Here is a 24,552-nt window from a genome sequence, read left to right as displayed (position 1 = left end):
GAGTCTTCATTGAGAGATCAGGTCATGGTTGCTTAGCAATGGCAGACGCCACGGGAAAGAAGGTCTTTCAGAAGAAGAACAGTTCTTTTAAGTATTATTTGTTTGTATTCTGTCTGTTCGGCATTCTCCAACAAGGATGGGTGGTGGTGGGGTTCATAATGGTCACAATGGTATTTTATTAGTTGTTGGTTTAACCATGGATGAGGTAATGGCTGTTGTTATTTTCTTTTCAATGGCGTTCCTTGTTACATGTTCAAAAACATCAACCAATATTGCATATACATAATTATTATAATGGATATAATTAAATAATACTTACACTATAACGTAAATTATAAGTGTAACGCACAAAAAAAAAAACACAAAAAAAAAAAACTGGATTTTACACCTATTTTGAATTTTACTCGAATACAAATACAAATACTTTTCCCCCCTCAACAAATACAAATACAGATACAAATACCGGCTGCTTTGCACACCCCTATTGGATTGTATTGCAATTTTGAGTTTGAGAAAACTGCATTCGTCAGTTCATAAAGGATGTTGGAGCGGCATTATTCTGTCCTTTGCATGCGTATGTGTCGAGCATGCATATACAGATAGCTAAACATTGCAAGAAGATGTCTGATCAGCTTCAATGACCACTCAATGCGATCGAGTAAATTTCCTTTTACTTTTGCTTGAGTGCAATCATGCAGTTCAATCTTCGTTACATTCTATTTGTGAAACTGCAAAACAAATACAATAAATGCTTACTTAACTAAAAACAAATACAGTAACTCGTATACAACATTTACATTGGTAAACTGTAGTAACGTTAGTTATGCTAATCTTTGAATGTGAATATAATGCACGTGAAACGCTAGTATGCTTCCAATATATGTAACTTTTAGCAAAATACAAACACAAAGTACAAAAAGTAACAAATATAAATGGTAGACTTACAAGCAAAGCTTCTTAGGGGAATTACACAACAGATTGGAAGATGAAAGAAACGTGCGATCTTTCTCCTGCGAAATGGCTGCTGTGCTTTGCGTGCCCTTATGCTATCATGCATTACAAATAAAGTTTTATCAAACTAGACTTCAAATCAACCTATGTCAAACAGCGCCCTCTAGAGGGGAGGGAGAAGTAGTGTTAGACATGACATAATACTCCCCGTCTGGTATTAAGTGTAATGCCACTCTTAATTTTTCAACTAGTAAAAATATGTTCAGAGGGGTAATTTAAGACATAAGCAAGACAACCTCTGTAATAGGTCTTAAGAAAGTTTTAGCAGTACCACTCTTAGTGGTTTTCAGTTCCAGTTTTCTGACTTTGCCATCCGGGTCTGCGATGGCTTTGGTGACCAGAGCCATTGGCCATTCGTTCCTTTTTACCTGATCGTCTTTCAGAAGAACCAGGTCTCCATCTTTGATGTTAGGTTTGTTGTCTTGCCATTTCTTACGAGGTTGAAGGGATGCAAGGTATTCTCGTCTCCACCTTTCCCAAAACAGGCTGGCAAGATACTGTACTCTTTTCCATTGTTTCCGATACAGATCAGCGTACTCAAATGGCTCTGGAGGTGCATATGGGGTACACACTTTTTGGGTGAGGATCATTGCTGGAGTGAGGAGAAGAGGTGACTCGGGGTCAGTAGAAATGGATACAAGAGGTCTTGCATTGATAATGGCACATACTTCAGCCATTAGAGTTGACAGCATTTCGTGAGTCAGATGCGAGGAGCTGATTTGAGGAAGCATGGAGTCCAAAATACGTCTTGAAAGTCCGATCATCCTCTCCCACGCTCCTCCCATGTGAGACGAATGAGGTGGGTTAAAGATCCATCTGCAACCTTCTCCACTAAGGTATTTTGTCACGCTGGGATTTTTGGAAGAGCCCACAAGCATGTTCAGCTCTTTGCATGCACCTTTAAAATTAGTACCGCAGTCGGAACGTAAAATCTTTGGTGGGCCTCGAATGGCAAAGAACCGGCGAAGTGCATTAATGAAGCTTGATGCATCCATCGACTCTATCAGTTCGATATGGATGGCTCGCACTGATAAACATGTGAAAATTACTGCCCATCTTTTATTGTAGGCATGCCCTCCACGAGTACGACGTGCTGATACAGTCCAAGGGCCGAACACGTCTAAGCCAACATTAGTAAAGGGTGGCTCCATGCTGATGCGGTCAGGAGGGAGGTCTGCCATTTTCTGTCCAGCTGTCTTACCCCTCTGCTTGCAGCAAGTGATACATTTGCGAAGGATGCTACTGATGCGTCTCTTTGCTCCAACTATCCAGAATCCTCCAGTGCGGATTGCGCCTTCAGTAAAGATTCGACCTTGATGATTTACTTTGTCGTGATAATGATTTGTTAGGAGGGTTGCAATGTAACTATGGCCGGGTATGACAAGAGGGTGTTTTTCAATGCTGGGGAGTGTGGACTGTTCTAGTCTGCCACCAATTCTTAAGAGTCCATCTTGCAGGACCGGGTCCAGCCTCTTGAGAGAACTTTGCTTGGGAATAGCCTTTTCATTTTCCAGATGAGCAATTTCTGCTTTATAAGCCTCCCTCTGTACACATCCAATGATGACACTTTCAGCTTGAGTCAGTAACTCAGGTGTGTAAGAGCTCTCACAACAGTGCCAGCCCCAACATGATCTCTCTTTGTTTTTGAAAGACTGAGCAACGTGAATGAGTGTAGCTATGGCTCTCCTTAAGGATTTCCAGGATGAAAACTTTTGGAAGCGCTGAGAACCAAGGCCACAGTCAGGGTATAAACAGGTAGTGGCATGTGTTCGCACTTCCACATCTGTATCTGGATCCATTAGACTATAGGAAGCTTCCTTCGCAGGGATGGACGTTGGATGTTGAAGAAACGACGGACCGGTGAGCCAGTTTGTCTCAATTAGGCGGCTTGCAATGACTGGTCTAGTAGCAACATCGGCAGGGTTTTGTGAGGTTGGAATGTACCGCCACTGCTCTGGGTGAGTGAATTTTCTAATTCTTTGTACTCTGTTACTGACGTACACGTAAAATCTTCGGGTGTCATTGCAGATGTACCCCAGAACAACTTTGCTGTCCGTGTAGAACCGTAGGGTGTCAGGATTGATGTCTAGCTCTTGGACAATTTGTTCTGCTATTTCGACTGCAAGAACGGCCGCACACAGTTCAAGTCTAGGAATTGTATGTACTGTCTGTGGGGCTAGCTTGACCTTTCCCATAATGAACCCGACGTGACACACTCCGTCATGATCTGTAACTTTCAAGTATGCGACTGCAGATATGTTTTGAACAGATGCATCTGAGAAGACATGAATCTCCTTCCCTACTGAGCGAGAAATAGACATTGGAGTGTAGGTGCGGGGAATTCTTAGCTGCTCTAAATCTTGCAATGAGTCTTTCCAGAGGTTCCATTCTACTTCCTTTTCAGTCGCAAGGGGGGCATCCCAGTCTGACTGTGTGTTTGAAAGTTCACGCAGTAGTAGTTTCCCTTGGATGGTAATTGGCGCAACCATGCCGAGAGGGTCAAACAAACTGTTTACAGTCGCCAGGACTCCTCTGCGCGTGAATGGCTTGTCACTGAGGTTGACATGGAATGTGAATGCATCGTTCTGAAGATCCCAACTCAAGCCGAGACTGCGCTGCAAAGGGGGTGAATCAGTGTCTAGATTAAGATCTTTCAAGTCTTTAGCATAGTCAGCTGGAGAGAATGCCTGCATCACAGCTGGGCAGTTAGACGCTATTTTGTGGAGTCTTAAGTTGGAGATGGCAAGCATATCTTTGGTAGCCTTGAGCAAACCTATTGCTTCATTGATGGAAGGAAGTGACTTAAGTCCATCGTCGACGTAAAAGTCTCTTTCGATGAAATGTCTCACATCTGCACCAAACTCCGCTTCACCGTACAAGGCAGCACGTCTGAGGCCATAAATGGCAACAGCTGGAGATGGGCTGTTGCCGAAGACGTGAACTTTCATGCGATATTCTGTCATGCTTTCAGACATATCATTGTTCTTGAACCACAGAAAGCGGAGAAAGTTCCTATGATCTTCTCTGACAATGAAACTGTGGAACATTTGCTCTATGTCCGCAGTGATGGCTACTGGCTCGTGCCTAAATCGTAGAAGGACTCCTATTAGACTGTTGTTTAGATCTGGGCCCGTAAGGAGCACATCATTTAAAGACACACCCTGAAACTGGGCACTGGAGTCAAACACCACACGAATTTGCCCAGGCTTGCGTTGGTGATAGACACCAAAGCAGGGTAAGTACCAGCACTCCTCCCCTGGTCTCACAGGAGGAGCTGGCTCAGCATGGTCTTTATCAAAGATCCTCTGCATAAATTCCACAAAATGCTCTCTCATCTCTGATTTCTTACGTAGAGTGCGACAAAGAGAGTTGAAACGACTCAGTGCTTGCTCTCTGTTGTTTGGAAGGAATTGTCTGGGTGAACGAAAGGGAAGAGGTGCTACCCAGCTATTAGTGTCGTCCATGAACATTTCTTTGTCCATTAACTGGATGAACTTCCTATCTTCAACTGAGGGGGCTATTTTTTCATCATCTTTCATTCTTTCAAAGATTGAGGCGGCTGATGGGCTAGGAGCAAACTGAGGAAACAGAGAGGCTTTAACATTTGGCTGTGCAGTTAATTTCTCCTTGAGGTAGAGCTTATTGGGACATGGGCTAAAGCAAGATGGGCGTCCATTTTCTAGAATGTTTGTGCGGTAAACACTCACAATTGAAGGCTTGTGAGCACCACCAAGACAGACCTCACCAACCACCACCCAACCTAGGTCCAGTCTTTGGGCATAGGGAGCATTTTTTGGCCCATTGCGTTGCTCTCTTACCTTATGGACTTGAAGGATGTCACGTCCGAGGAGAAGAAGTATTTGAGCATTTGGATCCAGAGGAGGGATGAGATGAGCAATAGATTTGAGATGTGGGTGGTGTTCCGCTGCTTCAGGAGTGGGTATCTCTGACCTGTCCTCAGGCATACAGTTGCACTCAATGAGCGTAGGGAGTGCGATCGACAGACTACTATCTTGAGAGTGTGCGATGAAGTCTCTAGCTCGCCTCCCAGACATTTCTGTGACTCCAGCACAAGTGCGCAGAGTGTAGGGAAATTCTGTGCTCTTGAGATTAAAAAGGTCAAAGAACTCAGACCTGGCAAGTGAACGATTACTTTGATCATCAAGTATAGCATAGACATTTAATGATTTGTCTGGCTCTCCTTTGGGGTGAACTTTGATGAGACAGATTTTCGAACAAGACCTTGAATTGTCAGTACTTCCACAGACCTCTGTGCATTTGGAGTTAATGGAAAGGTCTACACCTTGTTTCTCCCCGCCATGCTCTGCATTGGGTACTTTTAGCATCCATGGAGGTGGTCCTGAATGAAGGGCTGTGACATGTTTGCTGCTGCCACACTCTGTGCACTGTATGCTAATATCACAATCTTTGGCCATATGTTCATTGGAAGAACAGCATCTGAAACAGACATTATGCTCCTTCAATAATGTTTTCCGCTCCTCAATACTCTTAGCTCTGAAGGCTCTGCATCGTTTGAGAGGATGGGGTTTTTTGTGGATGGGGCATTGCCTGCTAATATCTGGTTTACTGTTCAGCGAATCAGTAGAACTGATTGTTTGTACAACCTCAGTTTTATGAGTCGATATAAAGCTTTTCAGTGGTGCGACTCTTTTCACTGAAATTTCTGGCTTTGCAGGGGCAGTCGAAGATAAGTGGAATGTGAAACTTGGGTCATTGCGCATGTAGGCTTCCCTGCATACAAAATCTGTGAAGAATGTGAATGGAGGAAATGGTACCTGGAACTGAAGCTTGAATTGTGACCCTTGGGACATCCACTTCTCTTGGAGGTTAGAAGGAAGCTTGCTAACAATAGGTGCCACACCCCGCGCTGTGTCTAGGAAGGAAAGCCCAGGTAAATAACCTCCAAGCTTTGCTGACTCCACTTCCTTAAGAAGATCGGCGAGCTCTCTTAACTTTTGAGGTTCTTTGTAGCTGATTTTAGGGAAACAGTCCAGCTTATCAAAGAGTGTTTTCTCAATTATTTCCACACTGCCAAAGGTTTCCTCTAGACGGGACCATGCCATTCTACAGCCAGCTGCCGGATCAACGACATGAACAGCTCTCAATCTCTTAACTTGTTCTGAAGACTGTGGTCCTAGCCACCTTATCAGAAGATCCAGCTCCTCACTAGGGGTGAGCGTCAGTCCTTCTAGAGCATTAATAAATGACGACTTCCATGCCAAGTAATTTTCCGGGTGATCATCAAACTTACTAAGCCCTGAGTTTACAAGCTCACGACGCACAAGGTATCTAGCTATTTCAGTCATACCTGTGTGGTCTGCAGAGGATGGCTCTTGTGTTGTGCTGTTGAGGTAGGGGGTCTGAGGTTTTTCAGATTTCTCTGAAACTGGAACTTGTCCATATACTTGGTTACGAGAGATCGATATATATGGCAGGTTAACAGGAGTGTGCTGGGGAAATGATAGCTGGGCGCTAGGTATTCCATGCCGACTTACTTGGTGTGGATAGGGAGTAGACATGAGGGTCAATCTGTCAGCATTTTGTATGACATGGGTTGTAGCAGTCGTGGTGGGCAGTGCAGGCGTTTTTAACTGTCCATGATCATGAGAGTCAGGCTCTGCTTTAACAGGAGGGAGATGGAGAAAACTTGAAGGAGAAAGACTGTCCACATAGTCCTTTGTGCGCTTTTCCACTGTCTCCTGTGGATATGCTGTGCGGTCAATTGCCATATCGTTTTCTCCTGACTCTATCTCTGTTGCGGCCGCTTCCAGAATTTCAGCCTCTCGTGCTGTTGCTGCAACCTCCTTTTTATGCTGTAGAGATAACAGTTCCGATTCCAGTTTAGCCTTTTCTAGCAGTACCTCAGCCTCTCTTTCAATGAAGGTTGTACGCGCTCTCACTGCTTCAGCTTTAGCCCGTGCTCTGGTTGCTGCCATGCTTGCCGTGGACGATCTTGAACTCCTTGAAGATGCAGATACCACTGACCTGGTTTCCAGTTGACTAAGTGAGACATTCGATGTCTGTTGTTGATCCTCAACTTTCTCTTCAGCATCCATCTTGAGTCAGTTGCGATGGCTGAAATAACCGAATAGCTGTTCTTCTTGTAAGTGCTGTGTTCTACCCGTCGTGATATTGCTTTTTCACTATTCTGTCCTTTGCATGCGTATGTGTCGAGCATGCATATACAGATAGCTAAACATTGCAAGAAGATGTCTGATCAGCTTCAATGACCACTCAATGCGATCGAGTAAATTTCCTTTTACTTTTGCTTGAGTGCAATCATGCAGTTCAATCTTCGTTACATTCTATTTGTGAAACTGCAAAACAAATACAATAAATGCTTACTTAACTAAAAACAAATACAGTAACTCGTATACAACATTTACATTGGTAAACTGTAGTAACGTTAGTTATGCTAATCTTTGAATGTGAATATAATGCACGTGAAACGCTAGTATGCTTCCAATATATGTAACTTTTAGCAAAATACAAACACAAAGTACAAAAAGTAACAAATATAAATGGTAGACTTACAAGCAAAGCTTCTTAGGGGAATTACACAACAGATTGGAAGATGAAAGAAACGTGCGATCTTTCTCCTGCGAAATGGCTGCTGTGCTTTGCGTGCCCTTATGCTATCATGCATTACAAATAAAGTTTTATCAAACTAGACTTCAAATCAACCTATGTCAAACAGCGCCCTCTAGAGGGGAGGGAGAAGTAGTGTTAGACATGACATAATAGGCATGAACTAATCATGTTAATCATAACAAGAAACATCACCTTTATAAAGAGGGAGAGCCATTGACAAATTTGACAGTCCGGTGTTTTTCTCTTGAACTAAAAACAGGATTCTGAGGAAAGAAGTTCTGAGGGAAAAAAAAAAAACTAATTTTCCTTAGTATTGATGCATGACTTCAGGTGGTTTTCTCTTTGTTTTAAACACGAATGGAAAGTTCCATTGAATTAATGAATTTACAAGTAAGGAAAGTTTTAACATTCATATGTTAAAAAGAATGAAACATTTACTTTTGTTTTCTAGGTAGGTAATTCAATTCTGAATGAAAGTTTCTAAAAGCACAGCAAGCCTAAATCCTATCAGCTTAAGAGTAATTGTACACTGCATTGATAATGTAAGGGCACTGATATTAAAGTTACATACTGCATTTTGAGTATTAGTATTTGTAATAGGCCTATATTTAAGCATTTCAACCAGCCTTTCAAAAATTTGTATTTTTCCAAATGCATAAAGGCTTTTAGAGCCCTGACCTTGTCAGAACAGGAATCTAATTACTCAACTAAAATGATACAAATCACACATTATCACACGTCAACCCATGTTGTAATTTGTAAAGATTAACAAGGAGCATTATGAGCAAAAGATCATCTCACCGGATATAAGATGAAGTACAGTGGTCCTCATCCAACACGAATGAACACACAATTGTGTGTGTTTAGATGTTTATAGTTATCGTTACATCATCCTGATATGAAAATTTGGCTCCACATCTACTGTATTTCCTCCTCTAATTCAAATACAAATGTGTACATAATAGTGTTGTGTCCAAGTCCAGTGTCCAGTCCTAGTTTGTAATCAATTTAAGGTGGGACTTTCAAAGAGTTAAAGTTAATAAGATAATTAAGTGTCTAATTAAATGATGATTGTGCATTGGCGATGAACACCTGCTGTTACTGAGAATTGAGATCTGATACAGGAAGTCAAGGGTCAAGAACCCAACTAACGGGCTCCATGATGGTGGCATCATTTTAACCAATAAAACATCAACATCTGATCCTCTGTAATTCTCAGTAACAGCAGGTGTTCATCGCTAATGCACAATCATCATTTAATTTGACACTTAATTATCTTATTAACTTGAACTCTTTGAAACTCCCATCTCTGCTTAATTGATTAAAAGCTAGGACCTGACTGGACTTGGACACAACATTAGTACATAACAATAGCTCATACATCTAGTTATTTTGCAGTGTATTTTAGAGAGCTTCTACACAGCATCATGTGTGTAATTCCCAATTTTTATTTTTTTGTCAGTTTTAACCCAAGGACTCTATTATTAGGTTCCTTCTCAGCTCATCATGACCTTTTCTGATGGACAGTCTCATCTGTCCCTCAAAATTTGATTATATCCAAATAGATGCCGTACAACAACAAAGTTAAACAAGGACATTCAAACAGTGGAGAAACAAGTGACAAAATATTTGCGTATATAATGCAGTTCCACTGAAGACGAGTCCCACATGCAGTTTATTAATAAACAGTGGTATGGGCCTTTAAATGAGTTTGCCAACTGCCATTAAAAGGAAAAGAAGATGCTCAGATGTGCATGCTCTGCCGTCATTAAAACAAAATGAGAAGAAATGTGCATGTATTACATGCGTGAACCAGTGAAGTTTGTTCTAGCACATAAAGGTTTGAACTTCTATGTTTAATGTGTATGATGTGCACTTTTGTAACAATCTCTCATTCATTTATCATTTACTTTTATCTGAAATCTGATTATCTGTTCTGATTATCATCTTTCTCAGTGCTTTCAGCTCGGAAAAGAGATCAAAGCCATCAATGTTGTGTTCGTCTCTATCAGACAAAGCCATGCTGAGTTTCATGCAATGACCTTTTATTTGTTTTGGACATACCCTCGACCTCATGACTATTGGGCTCATACAGTTTTTCATTTGTACCACTATGTGATGGTTTATTTGTAATAGTGTCCGGGATTGCATCTGAAAATTATATGTTTGTTCGGATCATTTGACTGCAGATTGTTTCGTAAACCAGGCACAGTGTAATGATGTATGCAGAGAAACCTTTTTGAGTGAAGCAGCATCGCAAACTGTAAGTAAACTATTTCTAAACGGGCCTTGTGTGTACTGGCTTCTTTTGTGTAACATGAAAATAATGTAATTAAAACATCACTACACCCATACAACATGTGGACCTCAATCTTGAAAATATATTTTGACAGATATATGACACAAGGCATTGTCACACCAGGCCAGCAGAGGGAGCCTTGCCCCTCACAGACTGTTGCTGCTCCCTCTGCTGCTTCACTGGTTACTTCCTGTTTGTCTGCAATAAAAGCCAGCTCAGCACACACACACATCGCGAAGTATTGTTTTGCTCCAGCGGACTCTACCAAGCGTTTTCCATTGCTCTCAGGTTTCCTAGTCTCCTTGTTGTTCCCTAGCCATAGTTCTGTTTTTGTTTTCTCAGTCTTAGCTATAGTTTTCTAGTTTCTTGTTTTCATTTCATTTGTTTACTTTGGACTGCCCTCCTGGATTTTGACCCCACGCCTGTTTACTGGATTACGCTCTTGGATTATCTTTGCTGTTGTTGTTTGCTGGTGTTTTCGACCCTGTCTGTCTGACTACTATCTGCTTAATAAAGCCTTGCATTTGGATCCTCACTCTCAGTCGTCCGCCTTTGTGACAGAATACTTCGCCACACCCGGATCCAGCGGCTTTATCCACCAGCAGAACTACCCTTCAGGATGGATTCCGCAGGAAGGTTATCAGACCCCGTAAGTTTCCTCTGCTCCATTTCTCAAGATGGCCGTCCCATCGAATGGTATGTTGAGGAATTCATTACTTACAGTCACCTGGCACCTTGTGACGATGTTATGTTGAAGGAATGTTTCTGGAGTGGGTTGGACGCAGATATCAGTGACATTTTACCTGATGAGGACCCTAGTTGGAGCCTCACACAGTTTATGGACTTTGTGTTGTTGCACTGTGGATCTCCATACACTGTGGGAGTACTAGTAGGGCCTCAGCACAGGATATCTGCTAGCCTAGAGTCTCAGCACAAAATGGCTGCCATCCCAAAGCCCGTTCACAAGATGGCCGCCATTTCAAGGCCTGCTCACAAGACAGCTGTCCTTCAAGAGCCCCTTCACAAGATGGCTACCTTTCCTGCACCTATTCACAAGATGGCTGCCTTTCCAGAATCTGCTCATGGGATGACGATTCTTCCCGAGTCTGCGTTCAAGATGGTCACCCAATTGGACCCAGCTCACAAGAAATCTACCGTGTCTAAGTTCTCTCACAAGATGGCCGCCATCCCCAAACCTGTTCACAAGATGGCTGCCACCCCCAAACCTGTTCACAAGATGGCTGCCAGCCCCAAGCCTGTTCACAAGATGGCCGCCATTCCCGAACCTGATCACAAGATGGCTGCTGTTCCTGAGCCAGTTCACAAGATGGCCGCCATTCCAGAATCTGCACCCAGGATGGCTGCCGCCACTCCAGAGTCTGCCCCCAAGATGGCTGCCACCCCAAGGCCCGATCACAAGATGGCCGCCACCCCCGAACCTGATCACAAGATGGCTGCTGTTCCTGAGACAATTCCCAAGATGGCCGCCCTTCCCGAGTCTGATCACAAGATGGCCACCGTCCCAAAGCCCGTTCACAAGATGGCTCCCGTTCCTGAGTTCCTAGTCAAGATGGCCGCCACGCCAGAGCCTGCTGCTAAGATGGCCGCTACGCCAGAGCCTGCTGCAAAGATGGCTGCCACGCCAGAGCCTGCTGCAAAGATGGCTGCCACGCCAGAGCCTGCTGCAAAGATGGCTGCCACGCCAGAGCCTGCTGCAAAGATGGCTGCCACGCCAGAGCCTGCTGCAAAGATGGCTGCCACGCCAGAGCCTGCTGCAAAGATGGCTGCCACGACAGAGCCTGCTGCAAAGATGGCCGCCACGCAAGAGCCTGCTGCAAAGATGGCCGCCACGCCAGAGCCCGCTGCAAGGATGGTCGCCATGCCAGAACCAGCACCCAGGAGGACCGCCACTCCCAAGCTTGCACACAAAATGGCCCCCACGCCTGAACCTGCACGTAAGATGGTCGCCATAATTGAGTCTGCTATCAACAGGGTGGCTACGGCATCAAACTTTCACCACTCCAGGACTTATCAGAGACTCATATCAAGCTTGGAGGACCCACCACTGCTGTCAGCTCATGCAATTGGACCCTTACTATCAGCACCAGCCAAGCCAGCACCTGTTAACGCCACGTCAGCCAGGCCAGCCCTTGCCAACGCCACGTCAGCCAAGCCAGCCCCTGCCAACGCCACGTCAGCCAAGCCAGCATCTGCCAATACCACGCCAACCAAACCAGCAACTGCAAACGCCACGTCAACCAAACCATCGCCTGTTAATGCCGTGTCTGCTTCCCTTGAACTTGTACCAGCCGCCGTTCCTGCCAAGTCAAGCCACGTCACAGTCGCTGTTCCTGCCAAGACAAGTCACGTCACAGTCACTGTTCCTGTCAAGTCAGGTCAAGATACAGCTGCTGTTCCTGTCAGGTCAAGTCATGTCGCAGCACTCGTTCCTTCAGAGCCAAGCCATGCAGAGCCAACGCTCCCAAGCCATACAGAGCCAACGCTCCCAAGCCATGCAGAGCCAATGCTCCCAAGTCCCGCAGAGCCAACGCTCCAAAGCCGCACACCCACTGACCCGGTAGGCATTCTATTGCCCACTGCGTTACCTGTTATGGCTATCGCCATTTTGAGTGTGTGGGCTGCACACTGCGCCCCAGAGGCCTCTTCTGCCCATGAGTCTGCCCACCTGTCCACCGCGCCTATACCTCTTTTGGAGGTGGCGTTCATGGCGGAATTCCCCGCTCTGCCTGCACCGCCCAGGCTTCACGCTCTGCCTGCACCGCCCAGGCTTCACGCTCTGCCTGCACCGCCCAGGCTTCACGCTCTGCCTGCACCGCCAAGGCTTCACGCTCTGCCTGCACCGCCAAGGCTTCACGCCCTGCCTGCACCGCCAAGGCTTCACGCTCTGCCTGCACCGCCAAGGCTTCAAGCTCTGCCTGCACCGCTAATGCTCCCTGCCCTGCCAGCACCACCAGGGTTCCCTGCTCTACCTGCTCCACCAAGATTCCCTGCTCTGTCTGCTCCGCCAGGGCTTCACACTGTGCCTGCACCGCCTAGACTCACTGTCGTCTCTGACACGACCACGAAAGCCATTCCTGAAGTTCTCGTCTGCCTAGTCACGACTATGGAGGCCACCTTCCCCCATGAACTCTCTACCTCTCTCCTTGCTCTGTCTGCCTCCTCTGTCTCTGCTCTCCCCAGGTCCCAGTCCATGATGCGGCCTCCTGTTCCGCCCTGGAGGGCTCCTGCGCCTCCTGTTCCGCCCTGGAGGGCTCCTGCGCCTCCTGTTCCGCCCTGGAGGGCTCCTGCGCCTCCTGTTCCGCCCTGGAGGGCTCCTGCGCCTCCTGCTCCACCCTGGAGGGCGCCTGCTCCGCCCTGGAGGGCTCCTGCGCCTCCTGTTCCGCCCTGGAGGGCTCCTGCGCCTCCTGTTCCGCCCTGGAGGGCTCCTGCGCCTCCTGCTCCGCCCTGGAGGGTGCCTGCTCCGCCCTGGAGGGCTCCTGCGCCTCCTGTTCCGCCCTGGAGGGCTGTTACGCCTCCTGCTCCGCCTTGGAGGGCTGTTAAGCCTCTTGCTCTGCCTCCAGCTCCGCCCTGGAGGGCTTCTACGCCTCCTGCTCTGCCCCGGAGGGTCGTTAAGCCTCCTGCTCCGCCCCGGAGGGCCGCTCCACCTCCTGCTCCGCCCTGGAGGGCTCCTAAGCCTCTTGCTCCACCTCAGAGGACTGCTCTGCCTCCAGCTCTGCTCTGGAGGGCCTTTGCCCAACCTGTTCTGCCTCAGTCTCCTGGCCCCCCCACCGCTCCCCTGGACTGTTTTTTCCTGTTGTTTTTTGGAGCGTCTGGAAGCCGCTCCTTGGGGGGGGGCTATGTCACACCAGGCCAGCAGAGGGAGCCTTGCCCCTCACAGACTGTTGCTGCTCCCTCTGCTGCTTCACTGGTTACTTCCTGTTTGTCTGCAATAAAAGCCAGCTCAGCACACACACACATCGCGAAGTATTGTTTTGCTCCAGCGGACTCTACCAAGCGTTTTCCATTGCTCTCAGGTTTCCTAGTCTCCTTGTTGTTCCCTAGCCATAGTTCTGTTTTTGTTTTCTCAGTCTTAGCTATAGTTTTCTAGTTTCTTGTTTTCATTTCATTTGTTTACTTTGGACTGCCCTCCTGGATTTTGACCCCACGCCTGTTTACTGGATTACGCTCTTGGATTATCTTTGCTGTTGTTGTTTGCTGGTGTTTTCGACCCTGTCTGTCTGACTACTATCTGCTTAATAAAGCCTTGCATTTGGATCCTCACTCTCAGTCGTCCGCCTTTGTGACAGGCATATTCAAAATAATATGAAATAAACCTTAGTCCAGGTAGCACCATATTTACTTTTGGACAGTTAATTTTGGACAAACTAATTTAATTGACAAAAAATATTTAACTGTTTAAGCTGTAAAAAAGTTCTGCGTTGTAAAAAATTTGATAGGACATTTATACAGTGTGTGCCAAAGTAAGACTAATTCTGTCCCTTACAGTCTCATTTTCATCATTGTTCCTAATTTTAATATGCTATCCTGAAAAAAGGCTATGGGTCGACCCTATGGATAACGGTCAGCTAAGGATCCTTACAGCACAAACAATCATAAAGTAGAAGAGCTTGACAAAAAATTAACAGTTTTTATTTTTCTTAGTTGAGATAATACACATCTTATTTATTTTTTTACAATGATCCTGCTCAATTTAAGTTTTTTTTTTTTTTACAGTATGAAGTACTTTTTTATCAATTATTTAATATTTTGCAATACATTTATATAAAGTAAACTAAGCTTTTATATGAATTAAACTGAATTTACAAATATTTTTCAACTTTTTGCCATTCACCAAGGAAAATATTGAGTAAAGATTAAAGAAAAAAAGATTAAAAGGGAATTGTATCAATGGAACATTACATTATCAGTACTGTCTACTCTAATATATTGCCACTAGTAATATGTTTATTTCATATAACATTAATAAAAAAGAGGTAAGACTAACATCCGGAAACATTAATTCTGTTGTGCATTTTTACATAATCATAACTTCACCAATATATGATCAGCCCTATAGCCGTACATTTATTTATTTATTTTTTACTTTCTGAACATGATGCTGTAGTCCTGTTGTTTGACATGGCAAAGATATCTGTAGAACCTCCTGTACTGCTGCCTGACCTGGAGAAAAATGAGATGAGGAGCAGAGTGACTTCTTTACAACAATTTACCACTAAAACTCATGAACCAGAATTGAGGTCCCTTTCGAAGCAGTCTTTCACATTTCTGTGAAACACACTTTGGGGGAAACTCTATTAACTCCCAATACTGAAGCCTAATTTGTTAACGTTCATGTAGCTGCATGAACAAATGCATTAAAGCTGCATGTAGCTGCATGACTTTGCATTAAAGCAATGCACGAGTGTCATTTCATCAAAATCTTTGTTCTTCAGGTTCAGGGCTATCCTCGATCTCAGACACCTGGACTGTGCTCTGCTGAGGCCCATTTTCAAGAAGTTAACTTTGAAACAGAACCTTGCTCAAATTGTCCAGGGGACTGTTAGTAACTGGAGCATTTTTGTGTAATAAACAGGTAACAGAAAAATGTTTTTTTTTTTTTTTTTTTTTTTTTAAGAGACAACGGGCCTCATTTATAAAATGTTGCTCAGAAACCATACTAAATTTGATCGATTGTCTCTCAAATATGCACTCTTAAAAATAAAGGTGCTTTAAAAGGTTCTTCACAGGGATGCCATAGAAGAACCATTTTTGGTTCCACAAAGAACCTTTCAGTCAATGGTTCTTCAAAGAACCACCTCTTTCTTACCTTTTTATAATCTGAAAAACCTTCTTTTACCACAAAGAATGTTTTATGAAACAAAAAGGTTCTTCAGATGTTAAAGTTTCTTTATGGAACCATTTAGATAAAAAAACAACAACAAAAAAAGGTTCTTCTATGGCATCGTGAAGCACCTTTATTTTTAAGAGTGTTTGAACGTGTGAATCATAAAATGAACATACGCACATAAAACGCAAGTATGGCTCTCCTTCTGATGTGAAATCTATGAATCACAAATGAACTTGAACTTGCACCCAAGTGAATGGTTTCAGCTCTCTGCTTAGTAAACAGCTCCTAATTAATGTGATTAACATATAGAAGATCACCATCATCATCCAAATCCTTTCATTTAGAACAGTGTGCTGCAAGAACAGCTTTCAATTTCCAAAATCCTGCAATACTCTGACAAGAAAAAGTGTATGTCTGCTCAGACTCTGAAGTGATGCTAAGCACTTTTCAAATATGAGCGTTAGCATGGATTTAAGCGTACACACATCCTAAGTTCAAATCTGTGCGTATGCACACTTTATAAATGAGGCCCTAGATTTGCATTTTGAGAAGTAAATACTGATTCTTTTCTTCAGTATACTGTCTCTCAAAACATTGAAATGGTTCATTATAAAATGGGATAGAAAAATGTCTAACCTCATTATTGAGGACACAATAGATCAGGAAGATGAAGGTTCCCTGCTGAGAGTTCAAGACCAGGAAGAAGATCTCCAGCACCTTACTGTTATTAGTGAATAAACCCAGAATCCAGGAGCAACCAAGAACCACAAACTGAGCCATTGTTTTAAACACCATAATCCTGCAGAGAAATAGAGAAAGAAAGAGTTAATGTGTCTTCTTTGTCTATACGTTATTGTTTTTAAGTGATTAAATCATAATGTTACTTGGTTTTTTTCATCTGTGAAACTTCAGCATTGAGATTTTTTAGAGTTGAATTTAGACTGATGATGATCATGGTGAAAATTACAATGTTCGCCTGCCAAGTAAAAAACAAAACAAAAAAACTATTAAATAGACAACAATGCAATTCATTACAAAGTCTTGAGATAAGTTAAATGAGAAAAGTATTTACTGTTAGTATCATGCAAACAGGTCCCAAAAAACTCGAGATAAAGCCTCTATCCATTTTAATCCAGCATCTATTTGGAGGATGAAGTCAAATAATCAATAAATAAACATGGATGAAGATACGGAGCAATGCGTCACTCCAACAAAACTCACCTTTCACTTCCATAGTCTTCAGGATACACCACAGCAGACACAACCGCCACAACCAGCGCAACCAGATATCCAATCACACACAGGAATCTATTGCTAAGCACCTCCCCATTGATGGAGCTGATCTGTGATAGGTTCTTCACACAGATGTAGAGCAGTACGGCTTCAATGAACATCCACACAAATCCAGAGAGAAAGAGGAAGTGCAGAAGGCCTGAGATCATGGCACACAACACCTGGAGACCATGAGAGACGGTTATAATGATTCTCAGTGAGGCTGTGCTGAGCTGTAGGCTGTGAGGCTGTGCTGTCCTTCATCATTCTCACCTTCTGATGCTGTATGACGCTCAGGAACTGCTGTGTGAGCAGGAACAGAAGGTGAGCCAACAGAAGACTGATGCAGATGTTGATTCGAGCCACATTATTCACTCTAGTATTCCATCGACAAAAGACAAAGGTCAACAGGGCCAAAGTGAAGAACACCAGCCCCACGGTCACACACACCAAACCCAACAGATCCATCAGTGGGTCTTCCTGAGAAAACATGTCAGAGTACATGAGTGACAAATCTGTGCTGTTCTTCAGTGATCACTAGAAATGTTCACGTACCTCTGGTGGGCGGCTGGTTTGCATGATGAGAGTGAATGTTGACAGATGAACACAGGAACACACAGTGAAGCTGCTGTTGGTCTCTAAAACAGAACAACCATCTACAATCCACTCGCTGATATTCCAGTACACACAGGACAGAGAACCACTGGGATCAAACTCCTGCAAAATATTATATTAAAACACTGAATATTAGATGTTTTCAGATGATCATCGGTGCTCAGTTTGGACAAAAGCACATTTAGTCTCTCACTCTGATGTGTTGAAAGGTGAAGTTGACTGGTTTGGTGAGTGTAGTGTTGGTGGTTTTGGGAAGAGTAGCTGAGATTACAGTAGACATCATGGTTTTAATCGTGTCATTTGGTGTGTTGAAGAAGTCTGGCTTCAGTAGATTCTCCATTTTGCTGTAGCTCATGAAAGCCACAGCAGCCGATTCTGTGTGACAAACATAAATAAACTTCCATTCAACTAAACAATAATAATAAAAAAGCTACTTTAAGGCCGAGCATACATGATGTGATTGTTGCGGTCATATACAAGCCTATGTGCAATTTTTAACCCATCAGGAACAAAAAAAAAAAAAAAAAAAACACACAACACTAAAAAGCAGTGCAGTACAGTCATGCCATATTTCTCTCAATATAGTGGACTTCTATGGTGCCCCCAAGTTTGAACTTGAAACTACAAAATGCAGTTTAAACGCAGCTTCAAAGTGCTCTAAATGATCCCAGCTGAGGAAGAAAGGTCTTATCTAGTGAAACAATCTGTTATTTTTTTTTTAAACAAATTGACAATTTATATTCTTTTTAATCCTAAATGCTTGTCTCTGCGATGCGCATGTGTAGTCTGTGTGATTAGGGTATGTCGAAAAACTCCCATCTCGTTTTCGTCTTTAACTTTAAAATCGTCCTACATGGCTGTTTTACCTTTTTTTTTTTTTTTTTTTTTTTGTAAAGGGCATTTGATCTTCTTTGTACATTTACTTCGTAAACACTTGGTTGGTACTTCTGCAGCGATGTAGGATGATTTTAAAGTTGTAGGAGAAAATGAGATAACAGTTTTTTGACATACACTAACTGTATTGACCCGCGTCACTACACATGCACATCACAGAGACAAGAAAAGATGAGCATTTGAGGTTAAAATGTATATAAATTGGGAATTTGATTCAAAAATAACAGATAGTTTCACAAGATGAGACCCTTCTTCCTCGGCTGGGATCGTTTAGAGCCCTTTGAAGCTGCATTTAAACTGCATTTTGGAAGTTCAAACTTGGGGGCACCATGCATATCCATTATATAAAGAGAAATCCTAAATTGTTTTCCTCAAAAAAATAATTTCTTTACGACTGATGAAGAAAGAAAGACATGAACATCCTGGAAGTGACATTATCTGTAAAGTTTTGTTCTGAAAGTGAACTAATCCTTTAAGTAAATGTTGTTTAGGGGTACTATGTCTCTTTCTTCAAAGTATTTGATTAAATCACATCAAAACATTTAATGTACTTGTTTCAATGTTGTTCTTGGCGATTCCAATGAGATCGATGTCCACAGAAGCATTTGTAGTGCTAAGTCGTGGGATTTTCTCTAAGGTGGTCTGTGGTCCAACCATGAAGATTTCTACCTCTAAATAAAAAGTACAGATATGTCAATGAAAATGTAGTAACAATGTAAGCATGATGAGCAGGTTAAGTCAAGTAATTTCAGGTTTTTTTTTTTTAGTTTGCTTTATACATACCCACAGTGTCAAGAGCAAAACTGGTAGAGTAATTTGTGTTTGTCGGTTTTACCATCATGGACACAAGTTTCTTGCTGACTTTTAATAAACGGTTTCCATCTGACACCAGTTTATTTGGCTCAGCTGCTGATGACTCTGAAACCTCAGAAGCATTGAGGACTGCATCCAAAATGTTTTCCAAATTCTGTTTTAGTGTTCATATAAATAGGATTATTTGTAAATGTTGTAACAAAAGAAAACTTTTATGTAACAATTTATGTAGTAAATTGACTTTTTGACTTACAATCGAATGCCCTTCTGCTTCTGTCATGTTCTCTATCTGGCCAAGAAGATCAGCACATTGTCCTGTAGTCTGAAAAAAAAAAAAAAAAAAAAAGCTTTACAAATAATACCTAAATAACGACCCTGTGTGCACAGTGGAGTATTTGGTAATTTTGATAATGTTTTAAATCAAATAAAAGTTAATTATTAGTTGTCTCCTACATATCGTATTTCTGTATGCAGAGAACCAACAATACTCAAAAAATACAAACCAGTAAACATTATACTCCATTACTGAAATTAAACCTGCTACAACTTACCTTGCATTGTTCTAGTGCTGAGATATATGGACCTGGAATGGGGGAAAGTATTCATGAATTAAATTCTTTCAGAAATAATTTCTGTGGGACTGGGTCATACTGTGGTTGTAGTAGTGTTGTGGGAATAATCAGTTGTGGATTGATTTACAAAAAGTGTTTTATATATTAATTCTAAAATTGAAGACATACACTACTTGGCAAATACGAACAGGTTTATTCTAGATGCTGAAATCATTGCCTCCAATAAACTTATACCAAGTTTTGAACAGACAAAAATGCAAGTATAGGATAGCCAAACATTAAATGAGATCAGTTGCAACCATGACTATTACCAAACTATAATTTAGTTGCAATTATAAGATCTGCATCAATGGCTGTCAATAGCATTGAATTAATTATATAATTTGGGAGTATTAAATTAAATGTTTATAAAACTGTTTTTGTGTTGTGCAAATTTGTGAATCAATTTGCATTTAAAATGTTAATACTGACTGTTATCGCCAATGTCATATCTTTCTAACTTCAAGGTAGTCATTAAAAATGGACAAAGCACACAATGTAAATGGCGCACAATATGCAACATGAAAACTCAAACTGCACGATTATGTGTTAGTGACTGATCTTATCTTACATTAGCGAGACAAAAAAACAGCACCAAAACATTAGAATGAAAGGAATCCAGCATCACACTGACCTGTAGATGTATTACTGGTAGGTGCTATGGAAGTGACTAGTGGGAAAGGAATTGAAATAACAACATATAGAAACAGATGTTAAAGGAGTCATATAATGCAGTTTCTTGTTTTCCTTTGTCTTTGGAGTGTTACGAGCTGTGTAGATACGATCTGTAAAGTTGCAAAGCTTAAAGTCTCAAAACAAAATAAATATTTATAATAAAAGTTAACACTCAGCCACAGCTCCCTAAAACAGCTTGTTCAAACACGCTCCCACTTGTCTACGTCACAGGGTGAGTTGTTTAGCAGAACACCACCCATATGTATATGGAAAGACAGAAGGCGAAACTTTTACCGGCTGCAGTATTGTTGCAGGCATGTTGTGGAGACACAGTGTGTTTCATCGCAAAAGTGAAAGTACAATTGGAAATCAGTGGTTAAGTTATATTTACAACATTGTTCCGGAACAGTACAATGCATATATTCAAACAGGTGATGTGCATTTCCCATAGGGCTTTTTTACTTGAACCTGGGAAAGCAGCTTACAATGCCAGCTGTACACAAAGGGTTAAGGCTATAAAGTTGGGCAATTCCAATGTGCAAGGACAGTCTGGCACGTCTGACTCACAGCCTGTTAGTACGTTTTCATATTTAAAGAACTTTCTACTGACTATTCAAATACAAGTTTAGCAGTGTAGAGTAGTGCTTGTTGTTTCTTGTTCTACGAATGCAAATGCAGACATGGTGTTATGTTTACGCGGCATGACGCAGCACATAAAAAAACAATATGAGTAATTGTAATCAGTAGTTATGTCCCCACTGGATGCAACAAATGTCTAATTGATAACGGGTTTTATTGTTTCTGTCTCGTTGCACTGAAAAACCGCATGGTAAGGGGCTCAAACTGCATAAACACATTGCATTACAACAAATACACAAAACAATGCTCTTTGTAGCAACATAACCCCTTCAAATCAGACTCTGATGCTGAAATCATCATGATGGTAATTCAGAGGAGCTTTTTTGAAAGGCACGTTCTAATCCAGAAACATGCTCACCTATAGTAGGGGGACTGGTAGATGTTGTGGAAGTGACCATGTGTGAAGAAGCTGAAAGAATACAAAATTGAAATTAGACTCAGGTACTGAATTAATTATGAGTTCCTTATGAAGAAACTGATTATGGAGGGTCACGTTTCAATATCACAGTCCAGTCCAGCATCATTCTCACCTGTAGAAGTAGAACTAGTAGAAGTTGTGGAAGTGACTGGCTGTAAAGAAACTGTAAAAAAAAAAAAAAAAAAAGTCAAATTAGACTCGGATTAAGCATTATTTTGTTCTGCATGAAAACAACCTTCGATGGATTTCTTTTAAAAGGCCACATTCAGTATCATTCTCACCTGTAGAAGCAGAACTAGCAGATGTTGTGGAAGTGACTGGCTGTAAAGAAACTGTAAAACAAATAATAATAATAATAAATAAAAGATGAAACAGATGTCAAATTAGACTCAGATGATGCATTACTGTGTTCTTCATAAAGACAACCTTCGATGGATTTCTTTTAAAAGGCCACATTCAGAATCATCCTCACCTGTAGAAGCAGAACTAGCAGATGTTGTGGAAGTGACTGGCTGTAAAGAAACTAAAAAAAAAAAAAAAAAAAAAAAACAAGTCAAATTAGACTCGGATTAAGCATTATTTTGTTCTGCATGAAAACAACCTTCGATGGATTTCTTTTAAAAGGCCACATTCAGTATCATTCTCACCTGTAGAAGTAGAACTAGCAGATGTTGTGGAAGTGACTGGCTGTAAAGAAACTGTAAAATAAAAAAAGGTCAAATTAGACTCGGATTAAGCATTATTTTGTTCTGCATGAAAACAATCTTCGATGGATGATTTTTTAAAGGCCACATTCAGTATAGAATCATCCTCACCTGTAGAAGTAGAACTAGTAGATGTTGTGGAAGTGACTGGCTGTAAAGAAACTGTATATAAAAAAAAAAACAGATGTCAAATTAGACTCCAATTAAGCATTATTTTGTTCTGCATGAAAACAATCTTTGATGGATTTCAGGCATGTCTCGACATCTTTGGAGTGAAGGAGGGGAGGAAGGTTAAACCACCAGCAGGTCCCTGTAGGAGGCAACAGCAGATAGCAGAATTGCAGAAGGAACTGAGGTCGCTTAGGAAAAGATGGCAAGAGGCAGATGAAGAGGGGAAGAAAGCCCTGAATGAACTACGCTTGGAACTGAGACAGAGATTTCTTCAGCAATGTAAGGAGGCAGCAATTCGGAAGAGGCAGAGAGAGAAGCGTCGCCAGAGAAAGGTCTTCTTTGACAATCCCTTTTGCTTCACAGCTGACCTTCTCGGAAAGCCAAAGAGTGGGAAGCTGGTATGTTCAAAGGAAGAAGTGGCGGAGAGTGTGGCAGCAGCACATGGTGATGTTGACAAGGACATTCCTCTGGGGGACTGCCCTTTTCAGTTACCAAGTCTTAAGCCACACACACCCTTCAACATGGCAGATTTTACACTGAACGAAAAAAGAGCAGTGGTAAAGAAAGCTCGTGCAGGTTCTGCTCCAGGACCTTCAGGAACTACTTATAAGATCTATAAAAACTGCCCAAAGCTGTTGAAGAGGTTAGCAAAGCTTCTGCGGACTCTTTGGACAAAGAAGCAGGAACCTTTGCTCTGGACACTAGCAGAGGGTTGCTTTGTTCCTAAGGAGCTGAACTCAGCACGATTAGATCAGTTTCGGGAGATTTCCTTGCTGGACGTCGAAGGAAAAATATTCTGGTCTATCATTGCTAATAGGCTAACAACTTATTTACTCGTCAACGAGTATGTTGACACAAGTTTCCAAAAAGGGGGTGTCCCAGGATACTCCGGATGCCTAGAGCATACATCGATGATTAGCCAGGCCATCAAGGAGGCAAAAAAGAATAACAAAACACTCTCAGTTGTGTGGCTAGACCTTGCCAAAGCCTACCCCAGCATACCTCATCAGCTTATCCGCAAGGCATTGGAGCATTACCATGTACCATCAGAAGTAATCAAGCTTGTGATGTCTCATATGGATCAGCTGAAAATGAGGTTCACTGTGGGAAACTTTACTACCAAGTGGCAGAGGCTTGAGAAGGGTATCATGGCAGGATGTACGGTATCTGTGGCTTTGTTTGTCGCTGCCATGAACCTACTACTTAAAGTAGGAGAAAAACAGTGCAAAGGGCCAATAGCTGACGACGGCACAAGACTACCGGCCTGTTTAGCCTTTATGGATGATGTAACTGTGATGACTCCTTCATTCCAGGGAACTCAGTGGATCTTAAGAGCATTGGAGAAGATGTCCACCTGGTCACGGCTGCAATTTAAACCAGGGAAATCTAGGAGCCTGTGTATCCTGAAAGGAAAGCTGTCAAGGAATACCTTCAGTATTCAACGGGCCAAAATTCCGACTATTGAAGAACAAAGAGTTCGGTGCTTGGGGAAAAACTATGACTACACTTTGAAGGATAGCACCAATCTTAAAGAGACCATAGCTCAACTGACCATCAGGCTCAAGGAAATTGATAAATGTCAGCTGCTGGGGAGGTTTAAGGTATGGTGCTTCCAGTATGGCATTATACCTAGATTACAATGGCCATTCCTGCTATACGACTTCCCCATGACTCAGGTGGAGGCAATGGAAAGACTGTGCAGTAGGTTTCTGCGAAGATGGCTGGGTGTTCCTCCAGCTTTCAGCTCAGTCAATTTGTATTGCAAGACCTCTAAGCTTCGCTTACCAGTTTCATCGGTGGTGGAAGAATTTAAAGCCACTAAGGCAAGAGCAGTCAGCACACTGTTACTGTCTGAAGACAAGAAAGTACAACAAGCTAACAAGGTAGTCAAGTGTGGCAGGAAGTGGAAGCTGCAAGAGGCAGTGAAGGAAGCGGAAGTGTATTGGAAACATCAGGAAATCATTGGCGTG

The 24,552-nt window shown here is 42.5% G+C and overlaps 1 protein-coding gene across 1 annotated transcript; it reads right to left on the bottom strand.

Annotated features, from left to right (window-relative positions):
• Positions 1–15,022: 15,022 nt before the first annotated feature.
• Positions 15,023–21,813, bottom strand: LOC141336321 (adhesion G protein-coupled receptor E3-like). The gene is made up of 14 exons (XM_073841893.1): positions 21,783–21,813; positions 21,648–21,698; positions 19,916–19,947; positions 19,618–19,686; positions 19,335–19,518; positions 19,103–19,222; positions 17,851–18,032; positions 17,598–17,759; positions 17,316–17,522; positions 16,992–17,224; positions 16,843–16,909; positions 16,655–16,746; positions 16,407–16,569; positions 15,023–15,103 (listed from the first exon to the last, which is right to left on the bottom strand). Exons 1-14 carry the CDS (start codon positions 21,811–21,813, stop codon positions 15,023–15,025), a joined length of 1,674 nt encoding a protein of 557 aa, XP_073697994.1.
• Between the last annotated feature and the right edge of the window lie 2,739 nt (positions 21,814–24,552).

The sequence above is a fragment of the Garra rufa genome, chromosome 6, assembly GCF_049309525.1.
Source record: "Garra rufa chromosome 6, GarRuf1.0, whole genome shotgun sequence".
In the NCBI taxonomy this organism is placed as follows: Eukaryota; Metazoa; Chordata; class Actinopteri; order Cypriniformes; family Cyprinidae; genus Garra; species Garra rufa.
Note: the sequence above shows the minus strand (reverse complement) of the source record. Positions and strands in the feature narration are given on the sequence as shown.